At 37.3% G+C, this 20,676-nt stretch overlaps 1 protein-coding gene across 1 annotated transcript in view; it reads right to left on the bottom strand.

Annotated features, from left to right (window-relative positions):
- Positions 1–17,964: 17,964 nt before the first annotated feature.
- CHSY3 (chondroitin sulfate synthase 3) overlaps positions 17,965–20,676 on the bottom strand; it is a 542,146-nt gene continuing 539,434 nt past the window's right edge. The window contains 1 exon segment of the mRNA XM_053701649.1: positions 17,965–20,415. Coding sequence (XP_053557624.1) covers positions 18,856–20,415 — 1,560 coding nt within the window. The 3' untranslated portion in view covers positions 17,965–18,855.

Below are 20,676 nucleotides of genomic sequence, written 5' to 3'. Positions count from 1 at the left end.
ACTCATTAATATCAAAGCTGAAAAGTTTTGGAAGTAGTTTTTAGTTTGTTTTTAGTTATAGCTATTTTAGGGGGATATCTGTGTGTGCAGGTGACTATTACTGTGCATAATTATTAGGCAACTTAACAAAAACAAATATATACCCATTTCAATTATTTATTTTTAACAGTGAAACCAATATAACATCTCAACATTCACAAATATACATTTCTGACATTCAAAAACAAAACAAAAACAAATCAGTGACCAATATAGCCACCTTTCTTTGCAAGGACACTCAAAAGCCTGCCATCCATGGATTCTGTCAGTGTTTTGATCTGTTCACCATCAACATTGCGTGCAGCAGCAACCACAGCCTCCCAGACACTGTTCAGAGAGGTGTACTGTTTTCCTTCCTTGTAAATCTCACATTTGATGATGGACTACAGGTTCTCAATGGGGTTCAGATCAGGTGAACAAGGAGGCCATGTCATTAGATTTTCTTCTTTTATACCCTTTCTTGCCAGCCACGCTGTGGAGTACTTGGACGCGTGTGATGGAGCATTGTCCTGCATGAAAATCATGTTTTTCTTGAAGGATGCAGACTTCTTCCTGTACCACTGCTTGAAGAAGGTGTCTTCCAGAAACTGGCAGTAGGACTGGGAGTTGAGCTTGACTCCATCCTCAACCCGAAAAGGCCCCACAAGCTCATCTTTGATGATACCAGCCCAAACCAGTACTCCACCTCCACCTTGCTGGCGTCTGAGTCGGACTGGAGCTCTCTGCCCTTTACCAATCCAGCCACGGGCCCATCCATCTGGCCCATCAAGACTCACTCTCATTTCATCAGTCCATAAAACCTTAGAAAAATCAGTCTTGAGATATTTCTTGGCCCAGTCTTGACGTTTCAGCTTGTGTGTCTTGTTCAGTGGTGGTCGTCTTTCAGCCTTTCTTACCTTGGCCATGTCTCTGAGTATTGCACACCTTGTGCTTTTGGGCACTCCAGTGATGTTGCAGCTCTGAAATATGGCCAAACTGGTGGCAAGTGGCATCTTGGCAGCTGCACGCTTGACTTTTCTCAGTTCATGGGCAGTTATTTTGCGCCTTGGTTTTTCCACACGCTTCTTGAGACCCTGTTGACTATTTTGAATGAAACGCTTGATTGTTCGATGATCACGCTTCAGAAGCTTTGCAATTTTAAGAGTGCTGCATCCCTCTGCAAGATATCTCACTATTTTTGACTTTTCTGAGCCTGTCAAGTCCTTTTTTTGACCCATTTTGCCAAAGGAAAGGAAGTCGCCTAATAATTATGCACACCTGATATAGGGTGTTGATGTCATTAGACCACACCCCTTCTCATTACAGAGATGCACATCACCTAATATGCTTAATTGGTAGTAGGCTTTCGAGCCTATACAGCTTGGAGTAAGACAACATGCATAAAGAGGATGATGTGGTCAAAATACTCATTTGCCTAATAATTCTGCACACAGTGTATATATATATATTTAAAAATAAAAGAACATTTTCTTCTAAGTGAATAAAATAGCAATGTGAAGCATTCCTAATGCACCTTCAGCTTTAGCGAAGTTGATCAAGCACAGTGTTGGAGTAGCAAGCAAGCAATAAATAGAAAAGGCTTTCTTTAGCATGCCCCATAGAAGTCTATGGGAAGAGGGAGCTAGCACAGTTACAATATCAGAAGTCCTGAAGTTACCATTCATGAGTCTTTTGCTTGTGCACTAACTTTCAACTTGTAATACCAGCACTAAACCGACAGTGCTAATTTTTTACCTTGAGTGCATTTAATGTTAGCAATATAAAATGAGTGCACCACTTGTAATCTGGGCTTTAATAGGTAATCAAAAAAACAAAAAGCTCTATTTCTGTTTAAATTTAGTTATAACAAAAAATGCAAAAAAAATCTCCAGTACTTTGGGCAAGTTTTTTTTCTAAAATTCCCAGCAACAAAGGGGTTAACAAAGAATGATAGGGTGGGCCTTATATGGTTCTATTATTAAAATGAATATATTGATTTATCAAGTATTAACTATCAAGTATTAATCCGTTTTTCTCTAAAACGCACATACATAAAAGATTATTATATTCAATTGCTGTCCATATGAAAGCAAAATAAGGGAAAAAGAATTACCTCTGGTAAAGTTAAAAGTACCATAACACGGAGGAGGTGGAGCTAGCCTGCACCAAGATGGACGCAGGTCTCTAGAGCTCCAAAGTGAGGTTGGTGTTTTTCTTTGTTAAGTGGATTAGGAAATGCGATCCACAGTCCAAATCTAGCATCTAACGTCGGCTTTGGCATAATAGATCACCTTTTCGCCAGCCTGGGCAGTTTATACAGATCACCGGCAACCCATATTGGCGGAGCAGAACGGACGACCACGTGGAGTGTTAACGGCTCCTATAGTGTCTCAAACTACACCCACTCCCTACCGAAGCTACCTATGAACGCAGGGTGAGAACCCGATAACGACACAGACACGAAGGAAGCAAGAAGCGATCCAGAGATGTAAACAGACAGATGAAATGAACACGGCTCCATACTCGGCTTATGTGAGTGCAATACTTTTTATTCAGTGATCCACTAATGGCCTTCATATTAACAGAAGAATACACCAATGGGATAAGTGAAAGTGTAATGGCGAGGACTCCTCATGTACGTATAGATGTGTATATACTCAGCAATCTTCACTACTCTAGAGAGTTAGTAGTATGTAATCACAAGTAAGAGTCCACTGACAGGAGTCTACCCCCCACACGTTTCCCACAACAACGCTGGTGGTGATGTAAGGATCGTAGGATTAACAGTGCTACTATATCCGAAGTTAATGCAATCAAATCGGCATATAGTGCACACTACCACAGTTGTCAGAACCTGTCATATATCCGGATCATATACAACAAACATACAGATAGGCTGACCATAAACCAGTCACTTTACCTTGGTACTTGATGCCGTTGCTTCCTGCTTGATATCGCAGCTGAGTCCTGTGTCCGCCTTCCACGGCGGCTATGTCAATCACTGAACCTCCTCCTGCTGCAAACGCCAAGGCGGTGTGTGTGTACATACAGTCCTCACCCCAAGCAAGTGCTCACTTCCTGGCCAAAACCAATACAATGAAAGAAAAAATGGAGGAGCACAAACCGGGTGGAATGCAAATAAAATAAGGTTTATTGAAACCTGGCGCCGTAGCGCGGCATGAGAGTAGATAAAAAGACAGTTTACAATGCTTCACAAAAGTAATGTGGAGGGGATAAACACCCCGGGTTAAACACGGAAAAAACAACAAGGGCTGAATAATATCAGGTAAACGCGTTTCAGCGTGTAGCCTTACTCATTACCATATGAGTACCATATATTAACAGCCCTTTTGCCATAGACTGTTTCCTACTATAGAAATTAGAGCCATATAATACAGAGGGTATACTATTATCTAGCAAGCTGCAAATATATCAGCAGAGCTGCGGTTAACCCGTTATTGACCCAGAGAGACTGTGTATTTTCTATAAGCGCCATCTTTATCCATTATTCTGGGAGAATGCAAAATATGCTTGGATATTAATCACAGCTTTGTCAGCACAGCACAGATAAATAACCATTAGTGCTGGCTTCTGCAGGATCACAGCTTTTAACCCTATCTTAAGCACTCCAATACTCTTAGCTGTAAAGACATTGCATCCTGCTCCTTTTTATGCACAGTTTTTCCATGGCTTCTAAGAAAGGGCCTAGATCCGAGAAATCTAGTAAAGGCATGACACCTGCATCTGCAAAAGTTCACTCTTTTTTCAAAAATATGGAGAACCCAATGCTACAGTCCACTTCTCCACCCCATGAATCATCTTCTTCTCAGCCTGTCACTGACAGCTGTGCAGAGGAAGACAATATCCTCACAAAAGCTGACATCCTAACACTCCCATCTAAGGAAGATTTCACAAACTTTATATCACAAGTAAGTTCTATGATCAAATCTAGTCTTACTGAAGTTAAAAAAGAAATAAATGAGATTGGCAACAGAATAATGCATCTGGAGGAGGATGTGGAACACACAGACCGTTTATTAGATCAACAAATCCGATACACCTCTCAGCACTCTAATCTAATCCAGCAGTTACAGGACCAGGTTGAAGACCTGGATAACTGAGGCAGGCGCCAAAATATTAGGATCCGAGGTGTGCGGGAATCTATCAAATCTGTGGACCTACTGCCCTTTCTACAAAAATTATTTAATGAGCTCATGAGTAGCGAGAATCAACATGGAAATCCTGTGGACTAACAACTGGACAGATTCCATCGTGCCCTACGACCACCACCTAAGGATTCAGCCCCCCCATGGGACATCATACTTAGATTCACCAGCTTTAAGGATCAGGAGTGTATCTTATCAGCTGCCAGGAAACAAGCCCCTATAACATTTGAGGGACATGCCCTTCAGTTGTTTGCAGATCTCAGCCAAATGACACTATCTAAAAGAAGAGAAGCCAGACCTCTCACATTACATTTAAGAGAACTGAAAATTCCCTATCGCTGGGGTTTTCCTTTCTGCTTGAAAGTCATTAAGGACAACACTACAGCAGTTTACAGATCACCAGAGGACCTGGAAGCCTTTTGCTCTCAATTAGGAATCAGAACCCCCGAGCTTGCATCTATCCAGGAATCTGCTCCAGCCCCCTTGGAGCAGAGACCCCACTGCCAGGAGTGGAGCAGGGTCACCCGTGAAAAAACGCAGCAAAACAACAAGCAAAAGCCCAAATGCAGACCAAGCTCACATCACATGAAGGAGTGCTACTGGGATATTCTGCTCGCTGAGCCTCTTCTCTACTTTTTCTGGTCTGTTTGCCAAGGACCAGAATATATCTAGTGGTTCCCCACTACTTATCCTTAACCATACAGCTAAAATGTTTTATTATGTACGGTTTATCACTACGTTGCCTTTTTAGTTTAAAATCTGTTTAACTAAGTAATTTCCACTTTGTTAATTAATAAATGTTAACCGACCTGCTACCATGAGTTGTAGCAGTCACTTTTTCCTCCCCTAGGACCTCTCTTGAGAGAAAAAATATGAGAATTTCTTTGTTGAAGGAGTTATATACCACTAGTTATTTCTTATTTTATGTTATAATACTTATGTATGTTTTTTGCCATTCCAGAATCGCTCTTAATACCTACTCTTCCATCCCTTTCAATTTCCCCACCCTCTTTCCCCGGTTCAATTGGGATAATCGTAGTGATGAGAACTTCAAACAGCGACACCACAGCCCTACTAGCTGTAATTATCCTCCCCAGACCTATCTTATTTGCACATATGTACATTTGCAGTTATGGCCGTCCAAATATTGAATATAGTTACACAGAATGATAAAGGGTTAAACTCTCCGACAAAACGCTTGGTTGCCCTAATATGGTTCAAGAAATCAAAGGCAGACGTTTTCCTAGTGCAGGAGACCCACTTCCCCAAAGACAACCCACCAACATTTGCAAACAGGGATTACCCAACGGGATACTTTGCTCACAATACCAGGAAGGTGGGGGGAGTAGGGATACTATTCAGTAAAAATGTACCTTTCCAATTAGACAAAGTTGAAGCTGACCCTGGAGGTAGATGGATTATAGTTACAGGCCTAATTCATAATCAGCCACTTACTCTAGCCACTATTTATGCCCCCAAAACCAAACAAGCCAAATTCTTAGCTAAGTTAAAGCGCCACATACTCTCACACCAGAAAGGCCCTCTAATCCTTGCTGGGGATTGCAATCTAGCTCCAGATCCATCTCTTGATTGCTCCTCTGGTCGAAGTTGCGTTCACCCCAAAACACTGCATGATACTACCTCTTTAATCCAAGATCTAGCTTTATTAGACTCTTGGAGACTGAAACACCCCTCACAACACACCTACACTTTCTACTCTAACTCCCACAAAAATTATTCCAGGATAGATTACATCTTCATAGACCAAATTTTATATGAATTAGTTAATGACGTCATTATTACCCCAACAACCTGGTCAGACCATGCGATGGTTTTGCTAAGCTTAAAGTGGTTGAACACACCCAACTCCCCATTTGTCTGGAGATTAGACGAGTCCGTCCTCAAAAACGATGCGCTCTCTAAACAGTTGGCCGAAACAATAAAGTAATACTTTAGACTAAACGCTACAGAAGACATCTCCCCCCACACCCTCTGGGAAGCCCATAAAACTGTCTTACTAGGTGAACTCATTAAACATAAAGCAACACTTATGGTATGAGAGCGCTTTGCTATCTTTACTTACATTAGAGAGACAGTATCAGGAATCACCTTGTGACGTTTCCTTATTCAATCAACTTAGACATTGTAGAAATTAACTTAACGGTTTGGTGTACTCGGAGGCACAAACTAGAGCATTATACCGCAAAAAACTTTACCTGGCCAGGTAAAATAAAATAGGAACGTCACTAGCTAGAACCCTTAAGGAACGTAAACTTAATTCTTATATACACAAAATAATAGACGACTCTGGGAATCTTGTTGTAGGTAGCCTCTCAATTGCTGACAAATTTAAACACTATTATAGCAACCTATACAACTTACAAGCACCGCGTACGTCAGGCACACCCTTAGCTACAGAACAATACATTGCGGAGGCCTCATTACCTACAATCTCCAATGAATTAGCAAAAACATTAGATAATCCCATCACACTCCAGGAGGTATTATCGGATATAAAATCTTTACCCCCCCCCCCATAAAAGCCCAGGCCCAGACAGATTTTCTAGCTTGTATTATAAGCAATTTAGGAATCTACTGTCCCCTCATCTTACATCTCTGTTTCAGTCTATCGATAAGGGGGAGGAGTGGTCCAAAAGCTCTCTCGAGGCACACATTTCTGTAATAGCGAAGCCCGGTAAAGACCAAACATCGGTAAGCAATTATAGACCAATTTCCCTCCTAAATACCGATTTAAAACTTTATGCTAAGATTCTGGAAACCCGGATAAATCAGATTCTCCCCCAAATTATCCACGTCGACCAAACAGGTTTTATTCCAAAAAGAGAAGCGCGAGACAATACTATAAGAGTTTTACATTTGATTCAACAGTCCGGCCAGTCGAGCGTCCCATCTATCTTAATCTCAACAGACGCTGAAAAGGCGTTCGATCGGCTGGACTGGAACTTTTTAAAATATAGCTTGAGGGCCTTAGGCCTGGGCCCCACTATGATCCAAAGGATTTTTAGCTTGTATTCATGCCCCTCCACAAGGGTTCAAACGAATGGGACTTTGTCCGACGGTTTTAAAATTCAAAATGGCACGAGACAGGGGTGTCCCCTGTCTCCTCTGCTGTTTGCTATTTCGATCGAGGTGCTTGCGTCACACATAAGAAACAATCCCCACATTACAGGCCTGACACTGGGCCCAAACACATACAAACTTACCCTCTATATGGACAATGTCCTTACTTTACTCACTCATCCGTCTAAATCTCTGTCACACTTACTAGGCGAATTTGATAGATTTGGGAGCCATTCTAATTTCCTGATTAATGCCCAAAAATCAGAAGTTCTCAACATTAACATGCAGAAAAGAGACTTTGAAGCCCTTAGAGTCCACTGTCAATATAGCTTACTACATGATAAAATTAAATACCTTGGCATTAACCTTGCCCCAACTATTAACAACATTTTCAAATATAACTACTTACCCATACTGCACAAATTGAAGAGAGATTTTGATGCTTGACGGGCCAAACCTATCTCCTGGTGGGGTAGGATACAATCGGTCAAGATTACCACCCTCCCCCAGATCCTATACATCCTCCAAGCTGCCCCAATACATTTACCTACGACTTATCTGAACCAAATTCAGTCATTAATAAATTCCTTCATATGGGGTAATGTTAAACCTTGTATTTGCAAAAAGGTCCTTATGAAACCACCGGGAGGGGGGTGCCTGGGGGTACCACTAATCTCTCAATATTATACAACTGTGACACTGCAAAGAGTTTGGGAATGGCAAGAACATGCCCCTACTAAAGCCTGGATTTCCATAGACTCCCACCTTTTGGGCTCCCCTACTATAGGTCCACTCTGCTGGATCAGCCATAGTTGTAGACATGTATATGCCAGATCATCACATCTATACGCGCACATCTTTCGAACATGGGATAAGTTGCAGGCCAAGAATAGAGGTATCTCATCGTTTATATCCCCTATGACACCAGTACCACTAAATGCAGAGTTTAATAGAGGGATAATTCCAATAGAACCTGGTCACTTGGGGGTGGGCCAGACAATCCCGTTTACATGTTTGTCTGAGGGGGGAAACTAAAATCGAGAACACTGCTTGCTGACACTGTGGGAGGTATTTTCTCTCGATGGTTGAAATTTGCCCAATTAACGCACTTGTTGGGGTCTTCACCTCACAAAAGCGAACTACTGAGAAAATTGACCTGTTTCGAGCGCCTATGCCATGGAGGGACAGTGCCCAGAGGGTCCCTCTCAATTGTTAAAAAGCTGTTAGACAACACTCATTACATTCGAAACAGATTCAGTACAGGACTGAACAAGCAATGTACATGGATAGCACTCAACAATTAGAAAAGCTTGTGTCAATATTAGATACTGGATAGAAAGGATCCATGCAAGAACATTCTGTCTGCATAGAGACGTTTAAAACTTAACTTTTATTTCAAAATAAAAACCAATTGAAATGATACACACAATTAAAAACACTGTAACAGCCCAATTTAAATGTTTTTTCACATGATCACATCCTCACTTCACAAAGGCAAACTGTTGCCTCTCACCATCACCTTTTTAGAAATCCCTCCGAGTTCATATTGTCATCGGGGTCTGAGGTGCATACTACTAAAATAAAAATAAAAACATGCTTGATATAAATCTAGTATTTCCCACTGTTATTCATATATTTCTTTATTTTTCCTTCCTCCCCTCCCCCCTTTTTTATTAGTGTCTTATACAGCTGGATGGGTATTCATATTATGTATGGGAACGGAGGATGACCCCACGATATCCTTTGACCTTGCCACTGATTATAATCACCTCTGTTGTTGATATTGTTATTTTTATTGTTATAAGAGCATACATTTCACTTGCATCTGCGACCAATAACAGCTTGCCCGTTCTTATAAAGTGCCTTACGATATGAATGCATATGAACGGAGGACCACTCTAAGATAACCTTTAATTCAATCACTGATTAGTATCACCCCTGTTATTGGTTCTTTTTAAAACAACATACATCATATGTGTATCTGTGACCAATAACGTCGTGCCGGTTTTTATAATGTATCCTATGATAAATCCGTAAGTTCCCTATGAATATCTTATCCCCAGATCGATATGTGAACAGTGAACTGATCGGCTCAACTATGATTGCAAATACTTCTTTTTGCTATACTGAGCGTACATTCGATCAGCTTGAATGTTTGATCCAGGGATTTACCCGATTATCAGTCTGTGTGTTTTTTTCAGTGTTACTGTTTACCTCCGTTTTCATGGAAACGTCCTTACACGTCATTGTACTGATCATTCGATTGGTCAGCCGCGCCCCCCAGCAGAACCAATGTGGTAGTACTATTCACTTCTCCTATCACCACTGAGGGAGTACCATGACGTAACGAATACTTCAGCCTATAAATGTCTGCATTAGAGCCGGCCGCCCCACCTTTGATAAAGCTCTTTTGCGAAACATGTTAGGGGGAGTAGGGACGCTTAGGTCCCTCTCCGGTTGTGTGTTTTAAAATTGCTGTAACGGCCCTCGCGGGTCTACCTATAGTTCCGTAAACTTATTTTGACTTGTTACTATTAGGTAGTCCTTCAAAACACAATTTAGTGCTGCTCCGGTATCCTTGGTATTTGTTATTTTGTAATATTTCCTGTCAATGACAGGACGGTATAATAGGTAATATTATCTTTTATCTTATTTGGTAACAATCTCGCAAATATTACCCCCTTGGGAGTACCAGTAGAAACTTTATGCGCTAACCTAAGGTGTAACCTTCACGCTCTCACACTGGCTAGTATCTAAATAATTAATTACTATCTTTGAACGATACAATCATAGATATTTAAGAGAAAGATACTCAGTGGAAGCACTTTAAAGTGGGGAGAACTTGGCGGTGTTTAATTACACTGATTCATAAAGTCACATGACAACTGTGGCAGACTGTTAAATTGATCTACTTGACACTGCATTCTTCTCTCAAAAAATATATATATAGATATTGTGTTTATGGTTAACACCTGATAGAAGTTAAACTGCACACGTGCAAATATAGCTGGGTCTCCTGAATATTAATGATCCCCCCCAAAACCAATTGGGAGTCGGATTTGTACTTTCTAAATAAATACAGTCACACCAAACACACCTGATTGTTGCTAAGTTGAAATAAAATATATTGTTTCTCAAATCGCCTATTCACTATAGAAAAAACGGGCATATAAATATTAATAATATACCTACTCAACTGTCTCCGGTGTAATACCCACAGTGTTATACCATTACCTCTAAGTAAGCATATGTACAGTTAATTACCCTGGACAAATTTTTACTATAAGAAAAATCTTGACTACTAATTATCCCCCCTAACTAATTGGGAGAGGGTAGTTTGTCGTCCTAAACTACAGTATACCTACTTAGTTATCTATGGTATTGCACCTATAGAATAATACGACTACCTTTTAGTGGTGACTGTCATAGATTACAGCTACAAGTTATATTCTTACTTCCGTTCACGAGGGTAAGGGATTGATCTTATCTTTACTGTACCTCCTCTATCCAGGGTCTATATATTAATATATACTAACCCAATTTATAAGGCACCAGATATATTGACTCTAATAATATTAAATTCATCGCCTTCTGGGTGTAGCCATTGTACCCTACTATTATACCCCATTAGAGGTGCCACTCTACTAATAGGATCTTACTTAGACGGTTGGAGATCTGTAATAACAATTACTCAGACATAGACCTTGCTCTAGTATCTGGGCACTGTGTGATTTGAATATTGTTAATAGACACACACTCCCAGTGGGCAGGTTATATTGTTTATACTGTTAAGAGGTTACTATATTGTACCGAGTACCTATACTCTCTTATTCCACTGCTACCTGGAGCAGTACCTCATTCTCCAAACTTGGGGGGCCCTTTATGTTACAGTGTTTTTAATTGTGTGTATCATTTCAATTGGTTTTTATTTTGAAATAAAAGTTAAGTTTTAAACGTCTCTATGCAGACAGAATGTTCTTGCATGGATCCTTTCTATCCAGTATCTAATATTGACACAAGCTTTTCTAATTGTTGAGTGCTATCCATGTACATTGCTTGTTCAGTCCTGTACTGAATCTGTTTCGTATGTTTCTCTTCACATATGTACAGCACCCGCCCTCGAGTTATTGATTATGGTTCCCCCTACTATGTGGGACTGATTATAATTATTAGGGCAACAATTCCAGTAGTGCCATCGTCATCCCTTTTCTCCTTGTATGACAACACTCATTACATTGCCTACCTCCTCATATGAATCTACCTGGCAGGCATATTTAGATCTCCCCATATCTAAAGAACAATGGGAAAATATTTGTTTCCACTCCTCTAAATCCTCGTCCTCCCCCAGGATCCTGGAGATGAACCATAAAATTTTATTTTGATGGTACCTTACCCCAGTTAGGCTTAAACTCATATACCTCAGCACTAACGCAACATGTTGGAGGGGTTGTGGGTCTCCTGGCACGTTAGCACATATTTGGTGGCATTGCCCCAAACTGCTCCCCTTTTGGGAGGCTATCACTGCGCACCTGAGGGTCGTGCTGGGAGAACAGTTCTGCTTGTCTCCTCTTATGGCCCTCCTTAACTATAACCCAGGTAAAATATGCAAAATTCGCTGGAAGCTTTTGCAATACTGCCTGAACAGCGCTAGGCTACTTATTGCTCGTGGTTGGAAGTCTCCAGTTGTCCCCACATTGCAGGAATGGTTAAACAATACATCTGAACTCCTATCAATAGAATAATACTCTTTTTTCAAAAACGGATGCTGGCCCTTATATCACAACATTCAGTTCTATTAGCAAATACTCCTATATTCACCCACCACTCTATCTTAGACAGAGAATAGTATAAGCTCTCCTTGCCCCAATTGGACCCCCCCTCCCTTCTTTTCTCTTTCCTCTTTCCCCCTAATCTTTTAACAACTGGAATGGCTATTTGTTTGTTTATTCGTTTATTTGTTTGTTTGTTTATTGGCTTAGTGCCTGTTTAGTTCTCAGCCCTACCCTTGTTGTGCCGGAAAGTTCTATGGGTATGATTTTAATACCTTTGATTGCAAATTGTATGCCGTAATTCAACTTGAAACGTATGTGTCTTATTAATACATGCTTGCACCAAACCTCCTGTCTTGTTCACACCTTATGATGTCTTCAGGAGATATAGACGTAGTCCCTGTTCCCAATCACGTTTGGACATTTACTCACCCAGGAACTCAGCGAACTTTATTCACAAGTTACTTTGATAAGGACATATGGATGTCTTACACTTTTTTATGTCTGGTGCTATTATTTTCCAAAATGTGGTCAGATATTTTGCACTGAATATGTTTTACTTTGTCCTTATCTTACATCATGCACTGAGTTTGTATTTTTTCTTTTTCTTTAATAAAGCTCTTTTGAAAAAAAAAAGTACCATAACACAGTAAATTAATACATGTTCAGAATGTATTGTAAGTAATCAAAGTAACTGCCTAGGTCCCGTGAAGCTTTATGATATATATTTCAACAAAGTTTTTAATTCAATATTATTTTTTCACCATGCACTCTGTATAGAATTCCTAACTTACAGGAAATGTCCACAAAGGAATTTATGTTAAATAATAATACTTCTGAATGAGATGTCTCAAAAGTAATACAATTGGCTTGTTTGTTCTGAAGACCTGTAATTTAGGGTGACTTAAATCACTTTATGCATACAATCTAATATATTATTAATAACTTATTACCTAAAAAACTTATTACCTAAAGAACACATTTGGCTATATTACGAGTTTTGCGGTTAGAGCAGCTCGGTACTAACTTGCAAGTTATTTCCACTGCTCACCTCCCTATAGCGCCGCTATTACAAGTTTTCAGAAACCTGGCGTTAGCAGGCAATATTGCAGCGTTGAGCAAAATTGAGCTCCACCGCATTCAAATACCGCACTCAAATACCAGCGCTGCTTTGAGCTGGTTTTACGTGCTCATACACAATTTCTCCATAGACGTCAATAGGGAGAGCCGGCTAAAAAAAAGCCTATAGGATTAAGCTCGCTTTCTATTGGCTGATTGGAACAGCCAATAGAATGCAAGCTTAATCCTATTGGCTGATTGGATCAGCCAATAGGATTAAGGGTAATGCCCATCCAAATGCCCTTTTCAGGGCAATGGGGAGCTTAGGTTTTTAAGATAGGATTTTATTTGGGGGGTTGGTTGTGTGGGTGTTGGGTTTTACTGTTGGGGGGTTGTTTGTATTTTTTTTTGTTACAGGTAAAAGAGCTGATTTCTTTGGGGCAATGCCCCGCAAAAGGCTCTTTTAAGGGTCATTGGTAGTTTATTGTAGGCTAGGGTTTTTTATTTTGAAGGGACTTTTTTATTTTCATAGGGCTATTAGATTAGGTGTAATTAGTTTAAATATTTGATCATTTCTTTTTTATTTTGTGTAATTTAGTGTTTGTTTTTTGTAATTTAGTTAATTGTATTTAATTAATGTAATTGATTTAATTGTAGTGTAAGGTTAGGTGTTAGTGTAACTCAGGTTAGGTTTTATTTTACAGGTAAATTTGTATTTATTTTAACTAGATAGTTAGTAAATAGTTAATAACTATTTAGTAAATAGTCTACCTAGTTAAAATAAATACAAACTTACCTGTAAAATAAAAATAAAACCTAAGATTGATACAATGTAACTATTAGTTATATTGTAACTAGCTTAGGGTTTATTTTACAGGTAAGTATTTAGTTTTAAAAAGGAATTAATTAGTTAATGATAGTAATATTTATTTAAATTTATTTTAATTATTTTAAAGTTAGGGGTGTTAGGGTTAGACTTAGGGTTAGGTTTAGGGGTTAATAACTTTAGTATAGTGGCAGCAATTTTGGGGGCAGCAGATTAGGGGTTAATAACAGTAATGTAGTAATGTAGGTTGCGGCGATGTTAGGGACAGCAGATTAGGGGTTAATAATATTTAACTAGTGTTTACGATGTGGGAGTCTGGCAGTTTAGGGGGTTAATATGTTTATTATAGTGGCGGTGATGTCCGGAGCGGCAGATTAGGGGTTAATAATTTTATTTTAGTGTTTGCGATGCGGAAGGGCCTCGGTTTAGGGGTTAATGGGTAGTTTATGGGTGTTAGTGTACTTTTTTATGTTACGGCGTTGTAGCATAAAACCCATAACTACTGACTTTCAGTTTAGGGTATTGATCTTGACGTTATAGGCTGGCAAATTCGTAATACCAGCGCTGTGGAATTCCCATTGAAAAAACTTTTTGAAAGCTGCGGTAGTTACATTGCGTTCCGGCCAAAAAAGTGTGAGAGACAGATATACCTGCAAGACTCGTAATACCAGCGGTAGTGAAAAAGAGCCATAACTATGCTTTTTCACTCATACTGCAAAATTCGTAATCTAGCCGATTGTTTCCAGAAAGTCTCAACATATGGTTTAGAGAAACAGACTGCTAGAAAAAGATTATTTCAATCAAGCAAAAATACGGCTGGAAGTATTTTACATTTGTTTTTTAATTGTTCCACTTTGCGCTAGGTCTCCACTCACGCAAACCTAAGCCGCACTATATTTGTTATATTTATAGCTTTTTTATATCTCATATTATATTGTTTTACCACAGTATATACTATAATATCACTATATTTTGATAAAATTTCAATTGGATAGCAAAGGTTATTTTTTTAATATCAATTTAAGATGCTGGGGCTAGTGTCATAATTTGAAACATCTCCCATCGTAATTATATAAAGAGGTATTTTATTTATTTATTACTTCTGCCAAATTTCTCTATACCACCTGTTCCTTTACCAAGCAGTTTGTGTCTTAAATGTCTCCATCAATGAAGTTTACTAACACTGGAAATAGATCAGATCATCAAACCATCACAGAATTTCTAAATGCAATCTCATCTTCTTTACCTGTTAAATATAAGATTTTCTTGTACACAGTATATCAAGTTTCTGTAACATATTTCTTGAAACAGGTCACCATTCTATTTGTATTATATTACAAAGCACCCATGTTTTTAATAAATATATTAGATCTATATATACTTTTTTATTGGGATAAATAAATATGCTACAGACACAAAAAGTGCAATGGTTTAAGGAAATGCAATATTTTATAAAATTAACAGAAAAAAATGAATAGTTTTGCATAAGTTACCAGACCAGCAAGTAACCAATAATACCTTAAATAATACATATTAAAATGTGAATGGCTGTACAGAGACAAGTATTTGAGGAATGCCTCAGTAGAATAACAATTGTATCAATAATGTATGCACATATTTAAAATGAACACATTTCTTTGAATATATTTAATTAAGTAAAACAGTACAGTATAGTACCTTTCCAAACTATACACATTATTTTGTAGAGATCTGCTGGCAATTATCATCTACAAATGTAATTTACACTATTTTTCACCTAATTTATTTACTCACAACATACCAGTAAGAGTCTTTAAATGCTTTGGAAAAAAAATGTGATCAAACAATGCAATACTAAAATATTCATCTATTTTCCTGTTCTTGAATTATTGCAAAAATAAGTTAACATTGATGAACATATAAAAATAAATTAAGGGGTATTAGAAAGGTTTAAACATGTTAAATAGCAATACTGTAATGAATGGAGAGCTTTTATATTTCAGATGTAGTCAAAGCTATGTTTTTTGAGCTAAGATATCACAAACATGAAAACAGCTGTTTTTTTTTATAAATTATATAGGTTATTTGGGTGTCATATCATAAATACTGTGATTGAAAAGTCAAGATTACAAATATCTGCATTATTTTGCCCCTTGTTAAAAGGCTACAGAGCTTAGTATGCACGGATTAAAACAGGAGTTACCAGGTCAAGAAAATCTCTATCTAGAAAGGAGCAGGTTCACATGCAGGAATTGCTGTTTTCTGCTACGCTTTTATAATCAGTGCTTCACCCTTCCCAGTAGTATAAAGCTGCCACGCTATCTTAAAGGGATATGAAACCCAATTTTTTTCTTTCATGATTCAGATAGAGCATGCAGTTTTTCTTTCTAATTTACTTCTGTTATAATTTTTCTTCATTCTCTTGGTATCTTTTGTGGAAAAGCAGGGACATATACTTGGGAGCCGGCCCATTTCTGGATCATTATATGGCAGCAGTTTTGCAAGAATATTATCCTAAATGGCAGCATTATTACTAGGTATCTATTCAACACAGAATAGCATGGGAACAAAGCAAATTTTATAATAGAAGTAAAGTGTAAACTTTTTTTTAATGGTATGTCGGTATTAATCGCAGAAGATAATTTTTGCATTTCATATCCCTTTAAATCGCCCCCCCAAAGAATACCATGCCCTAGTACCCTGACTTAACCCCTTGACTACCATTTTCTGCCCTTATAATTTTGTGCAGTAAAAGGTGATATTACAAAGGGCAACTTTCAAGTACGGTATGATAGTAAAACATGGATCTGTATATTAACACCAGAGTTGGTATAAATATTCTGGCTACATTGCTACAAAACTGTTTGACTAAATGGTTATATTTAAACACTGCAGGTTATTGTTATTTTATTAATATTGTGCACAAAGTCTGCTATAGTTTTATTAGAACTCTCACCCTGAACCTTAATATTTGGCATGAACATATTTCTACCTACTGTATTTTGCCTCTTCATATGGCACATAATTGGATATAAATGGGCAGCCATAAATAATCTGTGTAACTATTTTAAGATGAAATTGTTAATACCACTCTATTTTTGAAGGACACCAAGTAACCACTGTTAAGATCAACCTTATTTAACCAATGAAACAATTTAGCATAGAAAAGAACAGTACATTTCACACACATAATTTATCTTTGTCAGAGGAGCCAACATAATTTTAAGGGTGCAGTCCTACTTCATTCAAGAGTTTGCTCTGTATATTAAAGCTTTTTATAAATGCTTGCTTTTATTCATTTAAGGAGCTAATAACAGAAATGTTAGCAATTGTTTCTAAAATCCGAGACATGTTATTTAAAGGTGTTATTTAAATGTATGTAATGTACATATGAGAATAAAATAGCGCACTTTGTTTTGTCTGCTTAGCACCTTTCTTTTTGATAATATGGTTTATGTTTTAGTAAACCATACAGCATTACATTTTATATAAATTGCACTCTGAGTATATATCCTAAAAATAATATGAAATCCTGAAATAGGGAAGCAAATTGTTAGTTGTTTAGTTGATTTATTTTGACTAACAACCTATATCTGTGAATTTATCTTGCATATTAAACCTTTAAATTGAATTTTAAACTGGGAACATCTGTATTGAGACATTTCATTTTTGTTGTTGTTTTAGAGAATTGAAATACAATTAGAACATTTCAATGATAAAATAGGTTAACAGAAAAAGGAATATATAATTGGCTTTTCTGTTTGGAAAAGGAATTTAATTATTAAAATACTGGTATTTTTGTATTAAATAAATAAAGAATAGAATTGCTAACATAAAAGGGAAAACACATGTGATTTGGACCAGTATAGTCGCACTGCACCTTTAAGCATCAGCTAAGACATTTAACCATTAGGATGCAATAGAAATGCAGTTTTGGTCTATGTCATTGTTACAAATAAACACAGTAAATTGTGTAGAACTTTAGAAAAAAAAACTTACATACAATGAATGTATCATCCTTTTTAAAACTTTTCATCTTATTATGTTATGAGATGGTCATATTAACACAGAGTTAGAAGATCATGGAAATTGATCCAAATATTGATAAAATAATAAATTCACTGTATTTTTTTTTATTCTTAAGACTCTTAAGTGCAGACCCTCATTCTAAATGTAGCCTGACCCTGAATTAACATTGCTGTTTCATGTCTGCGTTGATTTACACAGTTGTAGAATAAAAACAATTAATATAAATAATAATGTCCTTTTAAATCATCTTCTTGCCAGCAAATAAAGGACAATGATTCACACAAAAAAGCTCATAGAACATACAGTATTTGAATTATGATTAAATGGATGTTCCCTGGAGAAAATAAACATATTTTGCACTAACAGCAAAACACTGGGAACTAGAACATATAATAAGACATTAAGGACCTTGGTAGCCAGTACCAGCTGCTTATGGAAAAACCATCTTCAATTCTGTTTTAAAAAATAAAGATACAATCATAGTTATTTCTTTACTTTAAAAATTCTAAAGATGAAGAAAAGTATTGTTCATATATCTAAGTCTTCTTATAAATTATAAAACTCAAGTCTCTTCCACAAGGGAAGCATAATGCACTTTTGTGGTACCTTCACCAGTAAATATTTGTCACATTCACTTTGACAAACACAATAGCGACTGATATTGCATCCTAGTACCCAAAAAGAACAGTCTTCTGGGATGGGACTTTGTAGATGTGCTCCTTGAAAATAAAAGGTAAATCTTTGACATATCTTCATAGAGAGTGATGAAAATGGCCATCCTCACTAGGAACTTATAATACCAGTAATCAGTACAGTTTTTCTGTCTGTAATTAACAATTATCCTTTGGAAGACTACAAAGAGGAGTTTATGGACAATGATCACAAAAAATAAATGAGGTAAACTCTCTTTGATGGCAGAGTTGACATGTCAGGAGTGAGTTCGGTTATATCCAACACCTAAATGTTTTTCTAACCAAATTTCTGCTAACTGTGCTGCAGATGCAAATGTACTTGCCTTAGAACCCAAACACATCTTATACTGCTTGGGATTTAAGTTAGGGTCACATTGAACAGGATGAAAAACATGAACTATCCCTGTTTCCTGACTCCTAAATGCCTTCAGCCCAGATGATATCACTTTAGTGAAGAGGTCAACATCTTCCAATCCCCAGCCTTGGATAGAGGTATCAAACCCACCAATTTTTGATAGGTCACTTTTGTAGATACAAGTAATTCCAAATCCATAGTCTCTCCAAAACCCAGTTTTCTTTGTGAAAACAAAGTTACTGTCAGCTGGAGGATTTCCTCCATATGTTACTTTTGGATCATACTGGCTAAACACAATTGGGTAATAGACTTGCTGTCCCTGAATAGTGTTATCTCTACATCGTTGAAGGAAGTCTGATGTGAACATTAGATCTACATCACAAAAGAGAAGTAAAGTGTCATTGTCAAATTGAGCGGATCCTCTATCAAGACTTAAACCCCTTGAAAATTGACCTGTCATGGTTATAAAACTTATGTCTGCCTGCGGATACTTATTCTGGTATTCTTCCATTAATTCAATGTGCTTACTGGAATCAGAGTTATCAGAATTGAATATGATTAGCACTAATTTTACATTTTGCTTTGTAATCAGGCAAGTCTTTTCAAAGTTTTCCATAAACCTTATGAAAATGTCATACCTCCCGGTGAGAGGAACTAGAAAATGTATTTTCTTGTCATAGTTTTGTCTCATTTCCTTAGTGGCATGCAGAGAAGAAAACATTTTCAATGAATTGGAAAAAAAAGAAAATGATTGAGAATCGCTATTAATATTCTCTAAGAAACTTTGGACATCCAATTCTTCCTCTTCTTTGAAATATGGTCTGCTAAATGATTGTTGAAGATATGCATGCCGTCTTACAGGTACAGTGAGTTTTCTTCCTTTATGCCTTTTGTACAAAAGCAACAAATCCAATACATATTCTACACCATACATAGGATGAATCCTACGGTATCCATATTGAATTTCTTTGAAATCAATTAATCTTCCTCGAGATCTGGAGTTCTCATTGATCATTTCCATTACCTGCATCACAGTATCATCCAAAGATACCTTGAGAACATTATTTAGACCCTGAGATGGAGGAAGATTAGCAGACATGGAATAAATGTTTTTTCCTGTTAGAAACTCCCATTCAATAACTTCATTCCTTTGACGAGGCTGAAATCTGTTAAAAGATGGCATCATGCCAAGTTGTTGATCTTCTTTGCTTATCTCACTGTTGCTGAGTTTGCTCATTAAAATACTTTCTCTATGAAGTAAGATGGTATGGAACCGTAATTCAGAAATCTTCCGGCTCAGTATATAGTTATGCAGTCTGTACTGGTATGCAGGCCTTTTATTGGGATGCAGTGTTATAGCCGTATGAATTTTGCTGTTGTGTAGATCTTGTATATATCCTTTTCTGTTGTGTTCATAATTTTCATGGAACAATTGTTGCATCTGGGGGAAAAAACAAAAATGTAATTTATATATATATATATTTATTTAAAAAATAAACAAACAAAAAAAATAGGTTCTGCCTATGACAGTGCAAAGATAAAGTATTAATATTAAAGTGAAGGTAAAGTTGTAAGCTTTTAAATACATAAATTCATTACTTATTATTAGCATAATCTGATCGCTAAATTATACTTTCTCTTACTTTTAAAATTATCAATGTACATACATTTATCTAAACGCTATGGTTTTGATGGCGACTCC

The sequence above is a fragment of the Bombina bombina genome, chromosome 2 (assembly GCF_027579735.1).
Source record: "Bombina bombina isolate aBomBom1 chromosome 2, aBomBom1.pri, whole genome shotgun sequence".
NCBI classification, from domain to species: Eukaryota; Metazoa; Chordata; class Amphibia; order Anura; family Bombinatoridae; genus Bombina; species Bombina bombina.
Note: the sequence above shows the minus strand (reverse complement) of the source record. Positions and strands in the feature narration are given on the sequence as shown.